At 35.9% G+C, this 19,459-nt stretch overlaps 1 protein-coding gene across 3 annotated transcripts in view; it reads right to left on the bottom strand.

Moving 5' to 3' along the window:
* Positions 1-3,566: 3,566 nt before the first annotated feature.
* MUSK (muscle associated receptor tyrosine kinase) overlaps positions 3,567-19,459 on the bottom strand; it is a 126,005-nt gene continuing 110,112 nt past the window's right edge. For all 3 annotated transcript variants that reach the window (XM_035254464.3, XM_035254472.3, XM_035254473.3), the window contains 4 exons: positions 13,904-14,105; positions 13,204-13,395; positions 12,059-12,207; positions 3,567-5,558 (listed from right to left, as the gene is read on the bottom strand). In XM_035254464.3, coding sequence (XP_035110355.2) covers positions 4,876-5,558; positions 12,059-12,207; positions 13,204-13,395; positions 13,904-14,105 — 1,226 coding nt within the window. In that variant the 3' untranslated portion in view covers positions 3,567-4,875. The remainder of the gene's footprint in view (positions 5,559-12,058; positions 12,208-13,203; positions 13,396-13,903; positions 14,106-19,459) is intronic.

The following is a 19,459-nucleotide window of genomic DNA, read 5'->3' as shown; positions in this document are numbered from 1 at the left end:
AAGTGTAAGCTATGAAATAACTTTAAGCTATTATATTGGCAACGATTAAAATGCTATTCTCAGTATTGGTGAGGTTGAAGTAAATGGGCTCTCTTATCTGACTAGGAGAGGTATATGTTAATAAAATAATCCAGGAAGGTGACTAGGAGAAGTATACGTTAATAAAATAATTCAGGAAGGTAGCTTTTTAATATATTAAAAATCATTAAAAGTACATTTATCCTTTGATCTACAAATTTGACTTCTATAAGTTATAGCTAAAGAAACCACTTAAGATAAATGCTTACAAAATTTAGCAACCAGAAAACATTACATTTTATAATGGAAAAATAGAAATAAACCAAATGTCTAACAATAGAATAATAGATATGTCGATTATGATAAATCTTTATAGTATACTATTTAACCATCAAAATTGATGTTGTACATGAATACTTGTTCATATGGAAGATGTTTAAGATATGTTAAGTGATAAAGCAAGGCTCAAAGTAGTGTAACAGTATGATCTTGATTTTGTTTAAATTATCTCTTTATCTATCATCTATCTACCTACCAACCTACCTACCTCCCTCCCTCCCTATCTGAAAAGGACTAGAAGAATATTTGTTATGATGTTAATGTTAATTACCACTGGTTGGTGTTTTTTTTATTGTTTACTGTGATTATATATTATATATTCTTGTATATTATTGCATATTATTTTTCTTTTCAAACAATGTATTTCTTTTTCAAAAAAAAGCAAATGTTATTTCAAGGTAAAGTAAGTATATATGTTATCTCTTGTGTAAAGTATGAAAAAGGCTTGATGTACTTTTTATAAGATAAATCCCACAATTCAATTAGAAAATGAACACAGTAGAAAAATGGGCTGTAGACAATTGCCATAGTAAAAACTGTTAATGACCTAAGAACAAGAAAACTTCAACCTGATTAGTATTTAAAAAATAAAATTAAAAAGATTATCTTTTCTATAACCAAAGAGACAAAAGATTTCTAAAGAACACATGGACACAGAAAGGGGAGTACTAAACACTGGGGTCTATAGGGGGGAAAGGGAAGGGCCAGTGGGAGGGGGAGGTGGGGAGGGATAGCCTGGGGAGAAATGCCAAACGTGGGTGAAGGGGAAAAGGAAAGCAAAGCACACTGCCATGTGTGTACCTACGCAACTGTCTTGCATGCTCTGCTCATGTACCCCAAAACCTAAAATCCAATAAAAAATTTAAAAAAATTAAAAAAAAAACTATAAAAACAAAACAAAACAGAAAATTAATTCTCTATGAAATCAAATGTTTAGGGCTATGAGATCTCTTGTACAATGTAGAAATGGGAATAAGATTTTTACAGAATAGGAAACCACATAACAAAATTGTTAATATTGTACATGCCATTTGGTCTAGACATTTCCTTTCTCTAAATTTGCATAAAAATGTGAACATGTACAAATAAGGATGTTAATTACAGCATTTTTTATAATGATGAAAATTGGAAAAAACCTAAATGTTAAAAAATGCATGATAGATTAGCTAAATTACAGTATATGAATAAAACAGAATATTATTCTGAAATTACATTGGATTTTTAGAAGAATATTTAATGATGTGTAAGAGGTTCATAATATACTGTAAAATGAAAAGAAAGTGTTCTTTTTCTGCTCCCCCACAATACCAGAGAATGTGTTTTTGGGTGTCATATGCAAAATACTCTAGCATCTTTCCATGTTTGGTATTTGACCACTAAAAATGACTGCTGGTGCCTTACCGATGTCTGTCCTGGCACTTGGTAACTGTGACACCGTGAGTGTCTCTCTTTTGTCTACCTTTTTGAATTGATATAAAGATTCTACTCTGAATCTTTATTTAAAAAATACAATATTGGTGAATAATGCATCTATATTCCTGTGATCCAGAACATTAGATCAAGTACTTTGGGAATAAGTTAGTGATCTTAACTTGAAAATACAGTTACAACTTGTGAAAAAATAAATATGTTATCTATTAAATGTTTTGATTAACTTAAACGATAATGCTAAAGTATACTTTTTTGCTATTCATTAAAAAGAGTTAGGAAGGGTTGGGGGTGGTTGTTCATGCCTGTAGAACTTTGGGAGGCTGAGATAGGCAATCACGAGGTCAGGAGATCGAGACCAGCCTGACCAACATGGTGAAATCTTGTCTCTACCAAAAATGCAAAAAATTAGCTGGGTGTGGTGGCACATGCCTGTAGTCCCAGCTACTCGGGAGGCTGAGGCAGGAGAGTCACTTGAACCTGGGAGGTGGAGGTGGCAGTGAGCTGAGATTGTGCCACTGCACTCCAGCCTGGGTGACAGAGGGGGACTCTGTCTCAAAAGAAAAAAAAAAGTTAAGAGAATAAAACGTACAGTGTATGTTTGAAACTACATGCAAATGCAAATTACAAATCACCTCCACATAGTTACTGAGGTTCAATTATTGCTTCTATAATGTACAGAGGCTCCACAGTGTGGTGGTTGAGAATTTGGCCTTTTTTGGTCAAAAAGTAGGCTCTATTGCTGTGTGAGCTTGTGCCAGTTGCACAATCTCTCTGTGACTATTTCCTCACCTAAAAAAATGTATATAATGATAGTACCAACATTACAGGGATGTTGCGAGGTTTACGTTCACATGTTTAAAGCCCTCAGAATATATATGGTAAGATTTCAGTAAAGGCTAGCTGATATTATAATTCTTATGATTATTGTTACTATATTTCCTGTCAGCCTGACTTCTGTGTCTGTCTTTTACAATGAAAAACTAACAGCGGAGAAAGCCCAAAGCTGTCTTTGAATTTTGCAGAGCCTATGTGCACCATCTAAAATAAGCCATGGTTAGCTGTGCTAAAGTTCTAGACTTGCTGGTGGCCCTCTCCAGCTTTTCTGCTTTGTTGGCATCTTGACTTTCTGTTTTGGACACATGCTGCAACTTTATTCTTCATTTAATTCTTTGGAGAACAGTATCAGTTTTGGACTTAGAATCGTGACTTTTAGCGGAAGCACTTCTCTAGGTCTCAGTCCTAAATTCTGACCTCGCTGTTTATGAGTCACAACTGTGAATAATGACCGCCTTATTGCTGTAGCCTATGGAATCTGCTCAGGCCTGAAATGAGAGGAAGTCCAGATAATAGACAGGTGGGAAATGGTAGAGTTTGAGTCATTGGTTCTTAGGTGCAAGGGAAGAGGATGTCAGCAGGAGGATTTTAGCAACTGAAACTAATAGAATATTGATGAAAGAGAGGGCAAAGTCTGGGACAATTTCTACATTTTTGGGAGAGACTGCATTTTGCCTGGAGAAACTATGAGTAAGAAATGGCAGGTTTGCTACTAAAGATGTCAAGTTGTTACATGAGGCAGATTTGGGGATTTCAGGTAGAGTTTTCCAGCAGATGGTGAAAATCTACTTTCAAGAATTCACACCATTTCTCCATTGCCCTAACTACCAATTAGTTTGAATTAAGGTAAGCTGGTATAGAGTAGACTGTTACTTTCTCTTCCCTGTTTGTTTTTCAGGAGAACTTGGGTTCATTCTATATCAGAAATAAACTGAGATCACATATGAATTTCGATAAAGATGTATTGTGTGAGAGTTCAGGAATCTGGGTTCCAGAGCTTTTTTTTAAATCATGAAATATAACAAAATCAGTTAATATGTCATGCATTATTCAGAACGTTGTTAAGCAGAACTATATCAATTCTACAGCCAACTGAATTGGTTTCTAAAAGGAATAAAATATCAGAATGCACAAAAATATCAGTCTTGAAATAACTCAGAGCCATAAGTGTATCTTGTGAAATCCCATATTATAAACTGGTTTAAGAGATTTAAATAGACTCTAGTAATAAAATTAATGTGAGACTTTTGAAATGTGTGGCTTTGAAAGCAAATACAGAAGAAAATAGTAATACTATGCAAAAGGCATACACATATCAATCTATAATGTTATTTAAAATGTTATTGTTTCTGCCAGAGTGTTTATTATATGAATGAACTAAAAGGAAAAAACTAGCTAAATAACTAAAAAAGGACAGAAGTCCTGGAAAGAAGAAGAAATAAAAATTAAAGCAGTGAAAAATATACCAATACAATTTTTAAAAGGGAAGGTAAATCAGTAAAGATACAAAAACTTGTTTCAAGAAAACTGGAGAAATAAAATAAGCAGATTTAATTCAGACAAGTATACAGAGAGGAAAACTTTTAAAGGAGGGGTACAGGACAGAAAAGGTGATTCAAAGTCACAGCCCTGCTGATTTTCTGTTTAATTCCTTAGAAACCCTCTATCAATAAAATATAACCACAACTCTGCAGAATACAAACAAATATAAAATTATGCATTAAAAGCAAGAAAGGTTTAACAAAACACTAAGACTTGTCTTTGGGTGGAGAGAGAATGAATGGCTTTTCCTTCTTTTTCGTTTTCTGTATTTCACTTGAGTGTCTTAGATGAAGATTAAACTACTTTCACAATGGGGAGAAATTAACGCTATTAAAAAATGAAGCTCTGAATCCCATTTTCATATGAAAATTTAATACAGCAGAGCTTTACTCTGTGACCAGCTAATTTGGAAACTGAACAGGATGCCATTCTTCCCTGTGCAGTGTGTATTACAAACTTTATGAAGAAGAATAGTTGTCTCCATTATCTGACACATTTCCTAGCCTGTGTTTCCAATCACTGACTTTCAATGGGTCCATCTACCACATGGGTTTTGCACTGTCTTTGCTCTTCCTGGGAAACAAACAACAGGCTACTCACGTCTACTCTTACTTTTTCCTATGTGGGTCTTGTTGGGCCTCTGGAGTAGGATCCCCCTGGCTCACAGAGTCTGAGAGGAAACTGCAGCATTTTATTTGAACATCTTCAACCTTAGACACTCACAGTTCCCTCTGCCCTCTCACACATGCGTTCCAGAATTCGGTGAATACTGGCGAAACTGGGTCTGTCTGTAGGCAGCTTGCTCCAACACAGACGCATTAGATTGTACAGTTCCATGGGGCAGTTCTCAGGGCAGGAGAGGATGTTGCCGTCTCGCACGTAGTAAATGACCTCCTCATGGGCCATCCCATAGTAGGGCTGCAGGCCATAGGAGAAGATCTCCCAAAGGACCACGCCATAGGCCCACACATCAGACTCTGTAGTATAGCGGTTATAAAAAATGGACTCTGGTGGCATCCAACGGATAGGGATAGCATCGTTTTCATTAGCTTTGTAGTAGTCGGCTGAGTAGATGTTTCTGGAGAGGCCAAAGTCGGCAATTTTCACCACCATGTTCTCACCCACCAGGCAGTTCCTGGTGGCTAAATCTCGGTGAACAAACTTACGTTCTGAGAGGTAAGCCATGCCAGCGGCCACCTGCCTGGCAATGCAAAGCTGCTCAGCACAGGACAGCGGTGGGGGTCCGGGACTGGAGACCTGAGCCCTCATAGACAAGTCACTGTGACTGAGGCTGCACACAGTGTGAGGGGACATGCTGCGGAGGAACTCATTGAGGTCTCCATAGGCCATGTATTCAAAGAGCAGGCACATCGGCTTCCCGACAGCACACACGCCTGGAACCAAAAGACCATCCTCTATTAGTCTCGGTTTCTACAATGACACAGTGGAAAGAGCACTCCAAAAGCAAGGGACCAGGTCAGAACATATGAAGCCCTGTTTTTTTTGTTGTTGTTATCAGTTTTTCATTTCTTTTTTTTTTTTATTTTTACATTTATATCCTTTTATCCACAACACAAAAGGAATCTCAGCTAGGAAATGCACTCAGGGTAATGAGGTTTCTGTCCCTTGGCTAAAGTTTTTGAGGACTTCCAGCACAGCACTGTTGTCCTGGGCAGTTGTCTTAAGTACTTCATACCTGGTGCATCAAGTACATGGTGCATTTAAGTAAGTGGTGTATCAATTTTTTGGAGTGACCCTTCTCTCTGAAATCTGGAGACCCTGGTTTTTGGTTGACACACCCCAGTTGAACCCTGACCCTGATTCTCTGCCTAAATATCTCCTATTTGCCTTTAAGATTCAGTTTATTCATCATTCTCCCTAGGGTGCCTCAGCTCCTGACCCTTCCAGTAACTGTTTGATTTTCCTACCATCATCCTTTAACAGGACTTACCATCCTCTTTTATGGTCATTTGACTATTTCAGGCTTCTCCTCAACATTTTAACACTTTGAAAGGAGAGATTGCACCTTATTCTTCTTTAAAAATTCCCCACACCTGCCACGTGTCTGGCAGAGCAGAAGCCTCATAATGTTTGGTGACTTAATTTATGAATGGATGCTTGTCTGAGTGTGTGATGTCATTGCTGTCTGTTTCTGTCTACTTCTCTGAAGGATGTTAATAACAAAGATGTATAATGTTTGGAAATAATAATAAAAACAATTCAAGTATCTTCAATGAAGTATTTAAATTGCCGCAGTAAAACATTTTGAAATTTAGGTTTTACAGTGTTCATGCCACCAAAAATGTTAATATAAATAAAGTCTTAGATTTAAAGCCAGAAAATCATTTTCAAATATTAAAGTCTTGATATATTTGAGAGGAAAACTGAAAAACTTGGAATTATTAGATCAGATGGGCACAAGTTCACATCACCTTAAAAACAGATTATTAGATCTACTGGTTTTTTTTCTAGGCAAAAGTTAAAACTATCTGTTTGAAAAAGAGGGGAAATGAGGAATACTGCTATCTTGGCTTATTTACTTTGGCATTAATTTTTAATTCCAAGGACTTTAGCAATTAGCATATTTCTATATACTAAAGAGAAAAAATAAAGAAATGCCAAGTGGGTAATACTTAGAAATTTTTTCTATAGGGTCCTTTTTGGGTAATCTTTAGTTAACAGGGACTTACCTGCTATCTCATCAATTGGTTTTACCATTGTTATGCTGGTCGAGTTGATTTAAAAATAATTTCTTATTACTAGAAAAAATGACAAAATATTTCTCTGAGAAATAAAAAAATTTTGAACTAAGTTTATTTAATGAAATCTTCTACTTTTTGATAAAGAAAATATTATATAAAAGATTTCTACTTTATGAGTATGAACAATGGAATATTTACTAAGAGGAAAACTGTGTTTTCTTCACCCTTATAAACTCAGGCCTAATACTATACATGGCTCACTATGGATTTTTAATACATGTTGATGGGTGGATGGATGAATTAATGGATAGATGGATGCGTGGACAGATTTAAGGATGGATGGGTAGATGAATGGGCATAAGAAAACCTCATATATAGCCCAAGCCATGTCTTTAAACTTTAGCATGACATTTTCAATGACTAGTCTCACCTGATTGTTCTACTATTTGCTCTACTTTCAGAATATTCCATAACAGTCCACAATATTTAATGCCTATTCTCATTCTAAGAGTCTGCATATTTCTTTATTCATTTTTCCTAATTTATGACTATGAAACTATTATATACTAGAATTTCAATAAAAGGGAATCAATTTTTAAGATATAAACATGTTCAGTAAGTGGCTATTTCAAATATATAAAACAAAGTAGATTTATTGATAGAAGTGAATTTTATGGCTTTTTACCAATTCTCCTTTCTTCCACTGTTGTCATTTTATTTCATTGGGATTAACTTCCAAGCAACTATCAGAGTAGTGGGATGAATGATTACTGCTATGTATACTTGTAAAAAATAGAGCCTGTGTTCATTGGATATTGAAATGGAATTTAGATACAGCATTTAACAAATGGCAACATTAGTTTGAGTTCTCGTTGGACAATAAAAATGAGAGAGAACTCCAAGTAGTGATGTATAAGCATGCTACTGCAGTAATCATAAATTTGAAAATTGTACATAGTTTGTGTATGAATCAATCTCAGGAATTCAGGATGTTGTAAACTGTGTATGAATGCAGGGTCAACATTTTAAGAAAAGTTGAAATAGAAATTGCCTGATAATCTTGAAAATATACATGTATATATGTTTGTTTAATGAATAAATGTATACTATTTGAGAAATTAAATAAGAAGGGTGGAGGGGCAGAAGCCAGATTCAGATTTTTGTGTGAAAATGACTATATAAATGTTTAGGAGTTGAGGAAATGGAAGAAGTATTTTCAAGATGAATTGTTGTATACTGAATATCTTTTACTCATTTACTGAACAAATATTTATAGAGCATCTACAATGTGCCAGAATCTGTTTGAGATATTACTATAGAAATTCTTAATTTTAATATTTATCTAGATTACTTCCAATATCTTGACCACTAAGTTACTTTACGTCCTTTCCTTAGACCTCTGCCTGACTTCAGCTACTCTCGTTGTCATACCCCTGACTTTGTCATTCCACATATTTGTATACCTCCCATCATCTCATTTTTGGTCACTCTTTTGTTGTTCATCACTTCCTCCCTTTTCCACCCTAGTTCACTGCCTCTACTGCCCTAAGTCAAAAATCCTTTGCCCTACTGAAACTTTTAGTCTATTGTTCCTACCCTCTTTTTTTTTTTTTTTTTTTTTTGAGACAGAGTTTCGCTCTTGTTACCCAGGCTGGAGTGCAATGGTGCGATCTATGCTCACCGCAACCTCCGCCTCCTGGGTTCAGGCAATTCTCCTGCCTCAGCCTCCCGAGTAGCTGGGATTACAGGCACACGCCACCGTGCCCAGCTAATTTTTGTATTTTTAGTAGAGATGGGGTTTCACCATGTTGATCAGGATGGTCTCGATCTCTTGACCTCGTGATCCACCCGCCTCGTTCTCCCAAAGTGCTGGGATTACAGGCTTGAGCCACCGCGCCCGGCCCTGTTCCTACCCTCTTTTAATGATCCCTCACTTTCTTCATGTTTTTAGCTTCCTTCCTTACACAGCTGAAGGTCCTTGATCAATCATAATAATCACTCCTTTGTATACACCCCTCTTCTTTGCCTCAATTTGACTTCAACTTACTTGTGTGGCAAAATGCTAATTCTGATTAAATTCAATTCTCATTAATGGGTGATTCTCATTATGATTAGTGATTAGTTAATGATTAATTCTGATTAATAGTTGATTCTGATTAAATTCAATTCCTCATTAATCTGTGCCCATCTGGTGGCATTTGAATGAATACACCGCCATGCTGACCAGTCGCATGTGAAATGTGTAATCCCTAATTTCAAGTAACCTTTTAATGTTCTGGCTAATCATATCATACTTCTCTAGTCCATTTTATATTTTATGTAAAAATGGGTTTTCCTAGATGGTGATTTATTTGTTCTCTTCCCTCAAATCTTCAACTTTTCTCCCATTCCTCGTTCTCAGATGAGATCTTAATTCCTACTTCACAGAGAAAACTAAATCAGAAGAGAACAGTCTCCAGCCAATGCTCTCTTATTACTATGGTTGATCTGAACACTCTCTTAACTGTTCAGATCAATCCATAAGTCAATGGCCAATCCATCCAGTAGTGCCAAGAATCCATCCCCTCTCGCTGTTCAAAGATGTCACTTCCACTGTTAGCCAACTCTAGCATTAATTTTTTTCTTTACTGGATTATTGTCACTGATTTACAAATGTGCTGTTAGTTTCACATGAAAGAAAGTATGCTGTTTTCTGCCCCCTTCAGCTCTATTCATGTTTCTTGGTTCACCTTTATAGCAAAACAAGTTGTTTATACTTTTTCTCCAAACTTTCTCTTCCTCTTCTTTTGAGCTCACTTACATTTTCTCTTGCCCTCAACATTCCTCTCTTCTCAGGGTTGCCAGTGAACCTCCATGTTTACAAATTCAAGGTCACTGTATAGTCCTTCTCTCACTAGACTTACTGCATATGACATGCTTTCTTTTACCTATTTAAAATACTTTATTTGACTTTCCAGACACCATACTCTCCCGATTTACTTCCATATCATTGGTTGGTTGTTTTTAGTTTGTTTTTCTTGTTCATCTCCTCTTTCTCACCCTAAATGCTGGAATGCTCAGGCCTTCGTCCTTGGACCTCTTCTCTGTTCTGGCTTCCTTTTTGCATGCTTAGCTGTCTTGCCCAAGCTCGTGGCTATAAATACTCTGCTTTAAAGCTCTATATACTGCAATAGCCTTACATTCATGTCTAATCAGATCATCCTTTCTGAACTCTAAGCCTCCATATCTACTTGCCTCCTTAACTTTAGGCAGATGTTGAATAAGCATCCCCCTAAAATGACTTTTTTTTTTTTTTTTTTTGAGATGGAGTCTTGCTCTATCTGGTTGGAGTGCAATGGCACAATCTTGGCTCACTGCAATCTCCTCCTCCTGGGCTGAAGCAATTCTCCTGCCTCAGTCTCCCAAGCTGCTGGGATTATAAGCGTGTGCCACCACACCCAGCTAATTTTTGTGTTTTTAGTAGAGACAGGTTTTTGCCATATTTGCCAGACTGGTCTTGAACTCCTGACCTCAGGTGATCTGTCTACCTCGGCCTCGCAAAGTGCTGGGATTATAGGTATGAGCCATCGTGCCCAGCCAAAAAACATGTCTTTAAATGAATTCCCACTCTCTCCACTAAAGAAACCTATTCCTCCTGAGGGTTCCTCAGCTGAGCCAATGGCACCTCCATTCACTCATCTGTACAGCCAAATACCTCAATACTGTCTTGGACTTTTCTCTTTTTTGCACAACTCATATTTGGTCGGTCAGTGAATTATTTGGCTCTACCTTCAAATTCCACATGGAAGAGAATCACTTCTCATGATCCTCACTACCACCGCCTGGTCCATGCCATCTTCTCTTGCTACGTCATTGCAATACCTATTCACTGTCTTCCTGATTCTATTGCTTTCCTTCAGGCAATGCTCAAGAAAGCAGCCAGAGAAGATGTGAAAAATATGCAGTCATGTCATGTCATGTCTTTCCTGAAACTCTCCATTTGTTTTCCATCTTAGATTAAAAGCCAATGTTTTAAATAAGGACTGACAGGGTCTGCCCACCAGCCCCCCAATTACCTCTCTGATCTCACTCTGCTCCAGCCACACTCATCTTCTTGCTATTCCTCAAGCCTGCCATATCTGCTCTTGCCACAGTACCTTTGCAAATGCTTCTCATTCTTTTTGGAATGTTCTTTTCCAAGATACCCACACTGTTATTACCTTGCCTCTGTCAGGTCTTTATATAAATGTAACATTTTCACTGAAGTCTTCAAACATTGTAGCTCATATTCAAAAAACTTCCCTGCTTTAACATTTAAACATGTCTTTGGAACTTAATATCCAGCATCCCACGTTTTTGTGTTTATTTTTATTATCTATTTCCTCCAATAGAGTGAATGTATGCTTCATGAGAGCACAGATTTTCTTTCTTTCTTTTTTTGAGACAGAGTCTCACTCTGTCACCCAGGCTGAAGTGCAGTGGTACAATCTTGGTTTACTGCAACCTCCATTTCCTGGGTTCAAGCAATTCTTGAGCCTCAGCCTCCTGCGTACACTCCCATGCCAGACTAATTTTTCTATTTTTAGTAGAGATGGAGTTTCACCATATTGGTCAGGCTGGTGTCAAACTCCTGACCTCAAGTGATCCACCTGCCTTGGCCTCCCAAGGTGCTGGGATTACAGGTGTGAGCCACCACTCCCAGCTGAAAGCACAGAGTTTTTAAAGTTTTATTCATTGCTGTATACTTACTACAAACTAAATATTTGTAAAAATTTTGTTATGTTTATGAGTCTGGGAATAGATTGGAACTCAACAATGAACAGAAAAAATAACAAATCACTGCTCATGACATTCTAGTTAGGGAAGAAAGAGGAAACACAAGTAAAATATATAGACTGTTCAATATTGACAAATTTTGTGATGGAGAAGCAGTATTCGTATTTTACAATGGGGAAATTTTAAACACTTTTATAAATAGTAAGGAGGCAGCAAAGACCGAGACAAATTGAAGTGGTGAAATTAAAGAGGGATAATCCATTAAGCCATGAACATCTTACGGGGTTGGGATAGACCTAGGTGAAGAAGCTAACTTCAAAAAGGAACATAAACATCTCACTGATCAAGGAGAAAAGGAAAAAGCATAAATAAGGGAAGAAAAACTTGGAAAGCCTCTGTTTTCTGATGAAATACATATCTCACTTGTATTTTCATACCTAAGAGTTTCACAATGTTAGGATTGTCAAATTCTGCCATGAGGGCTGCCTCCCTCTGAAAGTCCGCTTGCATATCTGCCGAGGCTTCTTCTTTGAGCATCTTTACCGCCACCATAGTGAAAGGTTCATGGGGAAGTAAGCCTGGTGCCCTGAGAGATACATTTATTGAGAAAGAAACCAAAGATCATAGACATCATACACACCCCTATTATAGCTACCCACATTTATACATATTCTCCCACCTCCCATGTGTAAAAGGCTGGTTGAGGCTCATGCAGCCTTTCCCAGAGCCACAGAATCAAAGAAACACAACATACTTAAAACTCCTTGATGTCAGCTAATAAAAATCACTGGTGTTATTTTTAACAATTTCAAACAATGAAGTGTGAAAGATGCATTATTTACAAATTACAAGAATTCTGAAGTGTACACACCCAATGGGATTATCATTGCCATCCTTAACCTTTTCATCTCTGTCCAGAATCTAAATTCCCTGAAGCAGGAACCATGACTTATTCATCTTTATACCCACCATTGAGCCTAAAGTGGTGCCTTACAAATTTTGGTTTCCAATACATATTTGTGTGAGATTTTCATTATTCATGTAACCTCTACACCGGGGCCACCATGGGTGGAGATTAAGTTGTATCTTGCCCCAGAACGCCAGGCCAAAGTGACAGTTGGAGATTAAAACCAATCATATTCTCTGGCCCAGCTGTGTGTCTGTGGAGTCACTTCCATGCAGCAGAGGGGGTGTTTTATTCCAATTCACACAAAGGTGATAAATAGGCTAATATTGGCCCTCAACCATACTCCTTTCTTGAGCTCATTGTTTTGTAAATTTTTGCCTTTTAATTCCTTTTCTGTTTGTCACTTCATGAACATCTACTTAGTATCTACATATTATATTGTAAGGAGTTATTATTTAAAACAATGTAAGAAATTATGATTAAAATATATGATAAATTCTTTTCTGAAAAGGAAATATGATTGAACTATATTACTAATTTCTTATAATTTGAAAACTACAGAAATGAAGATAACATGTAGATCTCTTATAAATATATGTATCAAGCTAATAATAGTTTGGTAGCTTTTCAGACATAACATATTTCCGTGGAGGTTTTCTCCATAGGTAACTTTACCTTGCTTGAAACACCCTTCCAAACGCTCCCTCTCCGATGTCTCTCACGTATTCAATGTTATTCCTTGGATACTCCAGGCTGAGCAATTTAGGGTTCAGAAGGAGCGGCATCCTCTGGTACATGGGATTGGGATGAAGTCTGTCTAGCAAGAGCTCAGAAGGCAGTGTGGTGAGGGTTACTGTTGCTGATTCTCTGTGGCAAGACAGGAGAGATTAGGAATGAGCTCAGGAGCAGGTAAGATCTTTGTACTTAGGCTTATAGTCTAAGAAATATGGCATTTAAGAGTAATGAAAACAAATTATACTAGGGCAGCCAAAGATCCGTCACTTTGAGAGTGAATATAAAATATTTTGTTTGGTCTAGAGTCAAAAGGCACATTTTCTCAGAAATGTTTAGCTATCCAAGCCAGTAGTGGTAGTGGGCCTGAGTGGGAAGACAAGGACAGGAACAGCCATTTTCCTTCAAATTATTGTTTAGATTTTACCTGTTGTGAAATGGTAACCTTAGGGCATTTGATTCTATGCCAAAAAGTCATTGCTATTTGTAAGGATTATGATAGGGGTGCTTAATTTGAAAGCAGGCTATGGATGTCTTAAGAGAGTTGCAGTGTCATACACAGTCCTCACACCATACCAACTCCATATTAAACATGAGGTTTTAAAATACTACTACACATGGTTAGCGGAAACTAGAATCTCACCGTTTCTTATTTTTCCATTGTTTTCTTCTTCGGCAGCAATAGAGAGTAGTTATGGTAAGAAGCACAAATATTGCAAAGCTGGACATGATGGAGATTATTACAGTCATGGAGTATGTAGGTGAGACAGAGAAGGAAGAAGAGGAGGAGGAAGGCAAATTTGGAATGTCCACACTTGGCTTTGAGGATGTCATTGGTGGGAATGCTGTAAGTAAACAATAATTATTTCATTCATTTTCAAACCTTTAAGAAGCAACTTTTTTGTATTCAAGCAGTCAGCAAAATAAATTTCATGTTAAGAATATATTTATGTATCAGGTTCTCCCTGGTTATATATCTATAAAGTCCAGTAAGGTCTAGTTGTAAGTAAATCCAACTTATAGAATAATATAATTTTAAAGATGAGACTCAGAGAGAGGAAATAGGTTTCTTTTTTTTTCTGAGATAAATGCAGATCTTGGGCTAGTGCCATTAATACTGAATCATAATATCTATGATTTGACATAAATCATGGAAATTATTACATAAAATATTTTCACATAATTACACTTGACATCAGGGTTGTCTAGAGCTGGACTTTTATACACATTTACGGTCAGTTTACAAACAGAAGAAAAATCATGAAAGATGAGAAATGGAACTATTAGGACACAAATGAGAAGAAGTTAATTTACCTAAAAACTGAACTCCTGTCAAACTTCGGTTGAAAAGGCCAATGTGATATGTATGCAAGTAAAATCAGCATTACTACTGAACACCAAAGTATGCCATACTCATACCACTATTTGTAGTGTACAAAGTCCATTGTGTATGTATTAAAATAAACTTATTAATTACATTTTAAATCCTCTTAACAGATTGAGTAAAGACAAAAACAGGATACAGAGTATTTAAAAACAATCAGCAACAATGATTTAATAGCTAAGAAAAAACTTGTACTCAAAAATAGAGAATAAACCTTCTTTTTGAGTATTTGTGGAATACTGACAGACATGATTTTATGTCAGGCCACAAAGATAAATCTCAATAAATTTTAAAAGCAGAAATTATACATATTTACTTATTGGTCAAAGTACAATTAATAATAGATTAAATAAAATCCAATGGGACACTTTTAAAAAAGGGAAAAAAACAATGACTTTTTGATAAAAAATTAGAGAGTAACCATAGTTACATTTAGACAGAAGCCTCTTAATTAGTGTGTATCGTATTTAGCCAAAGTTGTGCTCAAAAATAAAGTCATAGTGTTATCTCTTTCCACTAGATAAAAAGAATGAAAGTGAATGAACTGAACATTTAACTCAAGACTTTGGATAGAAAACAATAGCACAGAAAACAAAGATAATAGGTAATAAAGTAACAGCCATACACAAGCAGAAATTAATAAGTTAGAATACACATAACACAAATGATAAAGTTAAAAGACCAATAGTTGGTTTTATAAATATTTATAAAGTAGTCTGATCAGTGGAATTTTAATTAAAAACTTAGGAAAGGTACAAAAAGAAAATTAGAGATGATAAGAAGTTATAATAGATTCAAAGTTAACAAAAATAAAATAATATGTAATGACATTTTGTACACCTTAAGGAAAAGGATAGGAACATATTAATAATCAAATTTGAAGAATTAGAAAATGTAAATATTGCCATAGGCAGGAAGCTAGTTTTTCAAGTCGTCACATTATAAAATACATTCTTTTAGTCTTGAAAGACATAAAACTTCTATATTTTATAAAACATTCCAGCAGGAGAAAAAATCTTTCAAATTACTTTAGAAATTATTATAATACGAACATCACAACCTGGCAATGTTAGCACAGAAGAAAAGTGCATACATAGATTATACGGCATAGGTTTAGAAGATCCTAAATGAAATATAGCAACTGACTATATCATTATCAGAGAATAATGATGTAATATAAGGGAATATATTAATAGAACACATCACAAGGTCAAAAGTAAACCTTTATTGCAGTAGATGCCTAAAGCCATTTGAAATAGGACACTTGCGAAGTTGGAGGTTACAAGAGATGCCCGTGTATGACTTCTGAGTCTGGAAGTAGGCCCAGTGATTATGCCCTGAGTACCAATGGCTAAGCAAGTGGTTTTGAAGCCTGGGGAGGCCAGGCCTGGTCACCACTGTGACTGAGGCAGGCACCTGGAACTGGAAGAACATCAGCGCATCAGTAAAACATCTGTGCAAGGCCAATGATAGCATGCCTCATCCAGTGCCACAGGAGTAGTGGACTGAACAGACTGCCCAGCTTCCTCTCTGACTGACTTGAAAGCTAGTCTGATTCTCTTTGGACTGAATCATCCCAAGTTTTCTTAATCTAAGATGGATAGAGAGGGGGGCTTGAGTTGAAGGGCTTTGCTTTCTGCTAATAATAAAGCTGAAACAGTTATTAAAAGATAAGGAGAAATAGCTATTTTTGTATTTGGAGTTTACAGAGCAGCTCACACCATATATAACACATGAGGGAATATAATGTAATGAGCAAGGTTGGTAGTATAATTTCATTGGTAAATATAAGGCTAATTTTTCTAAAAAGAATCAGAAAGTAGAATGTAATGGCATGAAAGAAAAATCTATGATGATTTAGTGAGGTTTCTTTTTAAAATGCAAAAAGTGACAGAGTTGGAATAATAATTTTGCTTTAGAGATTTAAATATTTCCTTTAAGATAGTTTTGTTTTGTTATTCCTTGATGACTGCTTCTGATTTGATCTGATCTTCCCTTGAGCTACATCAATGATCTCTTTGGATCTAAATCATCACTTTTGATCTTCATTCTTTTTCCTTTTTATCTGTTTTCTTCTCTCACCAATTTTCTTGCTTTATTCTTTTCCTCTGAACACTACAGTAGTTTACACACTCATTCATCCATATGTAAATGCATTCACTAAATCAGTATTGATTATTAGGTATTAAGAATACTATGGTGAAAGTGACAAGTCTTTGCTTGTCACAAGAAACAAGTGAGTAAATGGAGAATTAAAACGAAATATAAGAAGCATTGTAAGAGATACACGATGTATCTCTTACACTGTAAGAACACGATGCTGATGAGTGTTTGGGGCTGGTACTAACTCAGGTTTAGACATACTGGGGAGGTTTTCTAGAGTGAGTAACTGAAAGTTAAACATAAATGGTGAGTAGCCAGTAACCAATTGAAGGTTGTGATGATCTGAGTCTTTATGTCTTTCCCCCAAATTCATATGTGGAAATGAATAAGGATAGAGTCCTGATGAATGGGATTAATGCCCTTGTAAAAAGAGGTCCAAGAAAGCTCCCTTACCCCTCTGCCATGTGAGGACACAGGGAGAAGACAGCTATGTCTTGAGGAATGGGCCCTCACTCAAGAGTTCTTTACCCAGCTAACACACTTTTCAACTACCCAAGTAAAAGAAAACAATTTGATGATATACAAAGCTTCAGGGATTCTGTTTCTCAAGATGCTTTCCCTTCTGAGGAAATACATGAGGAGACTCTTAATGACAATTGAATCAGAAAGTGACTTCAAGATAAATATAAATGGACTGTGATGGGTGGGTCTTGTCTAATTCACTAGAGGAGATTCAGTATTGAGAATCACTCTGCAAAGAGAGACCTAAGAGTACTAGAGGAGGTAAGGAAGAAGATCTGAGCATTCTGAGGATCTCTCTGGAGATTTCGAAAGTCCCATAGGGTGGGGAGAAATGAGGAACAAATAGAGCACAGCAATGTGTAGAAAGAATTGGTGTGACTTTCACTTAGCAGTAGAGAAAACAAACAACAAGTAAAGAAAAGGAAAAGGAGGAAGCAAAAAAGTAAAGTGAGTAGCAATGTACAGTTAAGATAGTAGGGATAAAATCGAGTACATCAGTTGGTATATTAAATATGAGCAGGCTAAATCCTCCTGTTAGTAGAATATGGCTATTAGATTGGAGTAAATCCAGGTATATGTTGTTTATAAGAAAAAAAAAATAAAAGAGGGACAAAGGGGTTCTAGGTCAATGTAAATACAAGCAAAGAATTACCTTTATTAATACGAGAAATGTCAAGCTAAAAGCACTAAACAAGACAAGAGTGACATTTTACATTGGTAAAAGGCTTCAAATAAGAAGAAGGAAGTGTCTTGAATCACTATGCCTCTTAGAACATAGTAACTAAACATATGAAGTACAAATTATAAATGCTAGAAAAATCTAATAAAAATAATTATGAATTGGATTGATCTAGTAGAAATGTAATTAGAAAATCAACTAAACCAGTAAACTCATGTGAGTTTAGAAGGGCTAAAATTTCATGAGATTTTTAGAAGGGCTATTAATTTCATGAGATTATTAGACAGCTGGCATGAATTTATGCTAATAAAAGAACAAGGCCTTATCACAGAAAATATGGTTGCATTGAAATTCTGATCAGATCATGTTCTGTGCATTGTGTTCGATTCTGGGTATTCTCAAGCTTATGTGCACCCAGTAAAGAGTAAACATGGAGGTGAGGATTGTGTAAGTCAGTTGCAAAAGAAAAAGTTGAAAATTGGAGATATTTAATGTAAAGAAGAGAAGCCTGCAGAGATTGAGTATTTATCTTCAAATATTTAAGGACTGTCATATAGAATATAAATAAATAAAAGAAGTAGAGTGAAGATAAGTTATTGAAAGTTCTAGAGAACTGGAATTTAGTTTTACATAGCTAAATTGTTTAATAACTAATATATTCTAAAAATGAATTAAGAAATAAATTCAGGAGGGAAAAGGGAATGTTTCTGTCAGAGATGCTCTGGAAAACGTTCTTTCATTGTGGGAGAGTTTGGATTAAATCACTTTTAAAGTTACTTTTAACTCCAATTTTCTATGAACTTGTAACTTTAATATCACTACAAAAATTACCCAAACGCATTTCAAATTATGAAATCATGAGTTTTACATACACTCACACGCACACACAGGGAGACATTTTATGATTTCATTTGTGGGCAAAATGGTAGCTGATCATTATGGAAAAATGGTCTGGGACACAAAACATGTATTCATTTAAATGTCAACAAAAAGTCTAATCATCAAGTTGCCTGTGTGATTTAAAATTGTGAACAATGAAATTGTTATCAATTGGACTTTCTTAAGAATAATCAATTATAACAAATGTGAAAAGGTAGTGGTATTTATTCAAAAAGGAATCAGTTAAACAATCAGTTAAGCTTTATTACACATGAGGTCTTGGAATTTTTAAAAAATTTAGTGATAGCAGAAAGGCATCAGGTATAATATGTAGGAAACTAGGCCCTGAAGACAGAGCCACAATCAGATAGATTTGAGTTCACTATCTGGCTTATCACCTTACTAGATGGGTAAAATTCATCTCTCTTTCTCATGTTGAGTCATCTATAAAATGGAGGACATTCATAGTGCTTAATTTCATAGGGCTATTGGGAGTACCAAGAGAGATAATGTATATATCACACTAATCAGTTTGGATTTGGATACATTCATTGGGTCCTTTATTCTCCATATATATGTATAGAAAGAGCAAAGATGGAGGGAAAAAGAGAATTCAAGAGAATAGCAAATCA

Source organism: Callithrix jacchus, chromosome 1 (assembly GCF_049354715.1).
Source record: "Callithrix jacchus isolate 240 chromosome 1, calJac240_pri, whole genome shotgun sequence".
In the NCBI taxonomy this organism is placed as follows: Eukaryota; Metazoa; Chordata; class Mammalia; order Primates; family Cebidae; genus Callithrix; species Callithrix jacchus.
Note: the sequence above shows the minus strand (reverse complement) of the source record. Positions and strands in the feature narration are given on the sequence as shown.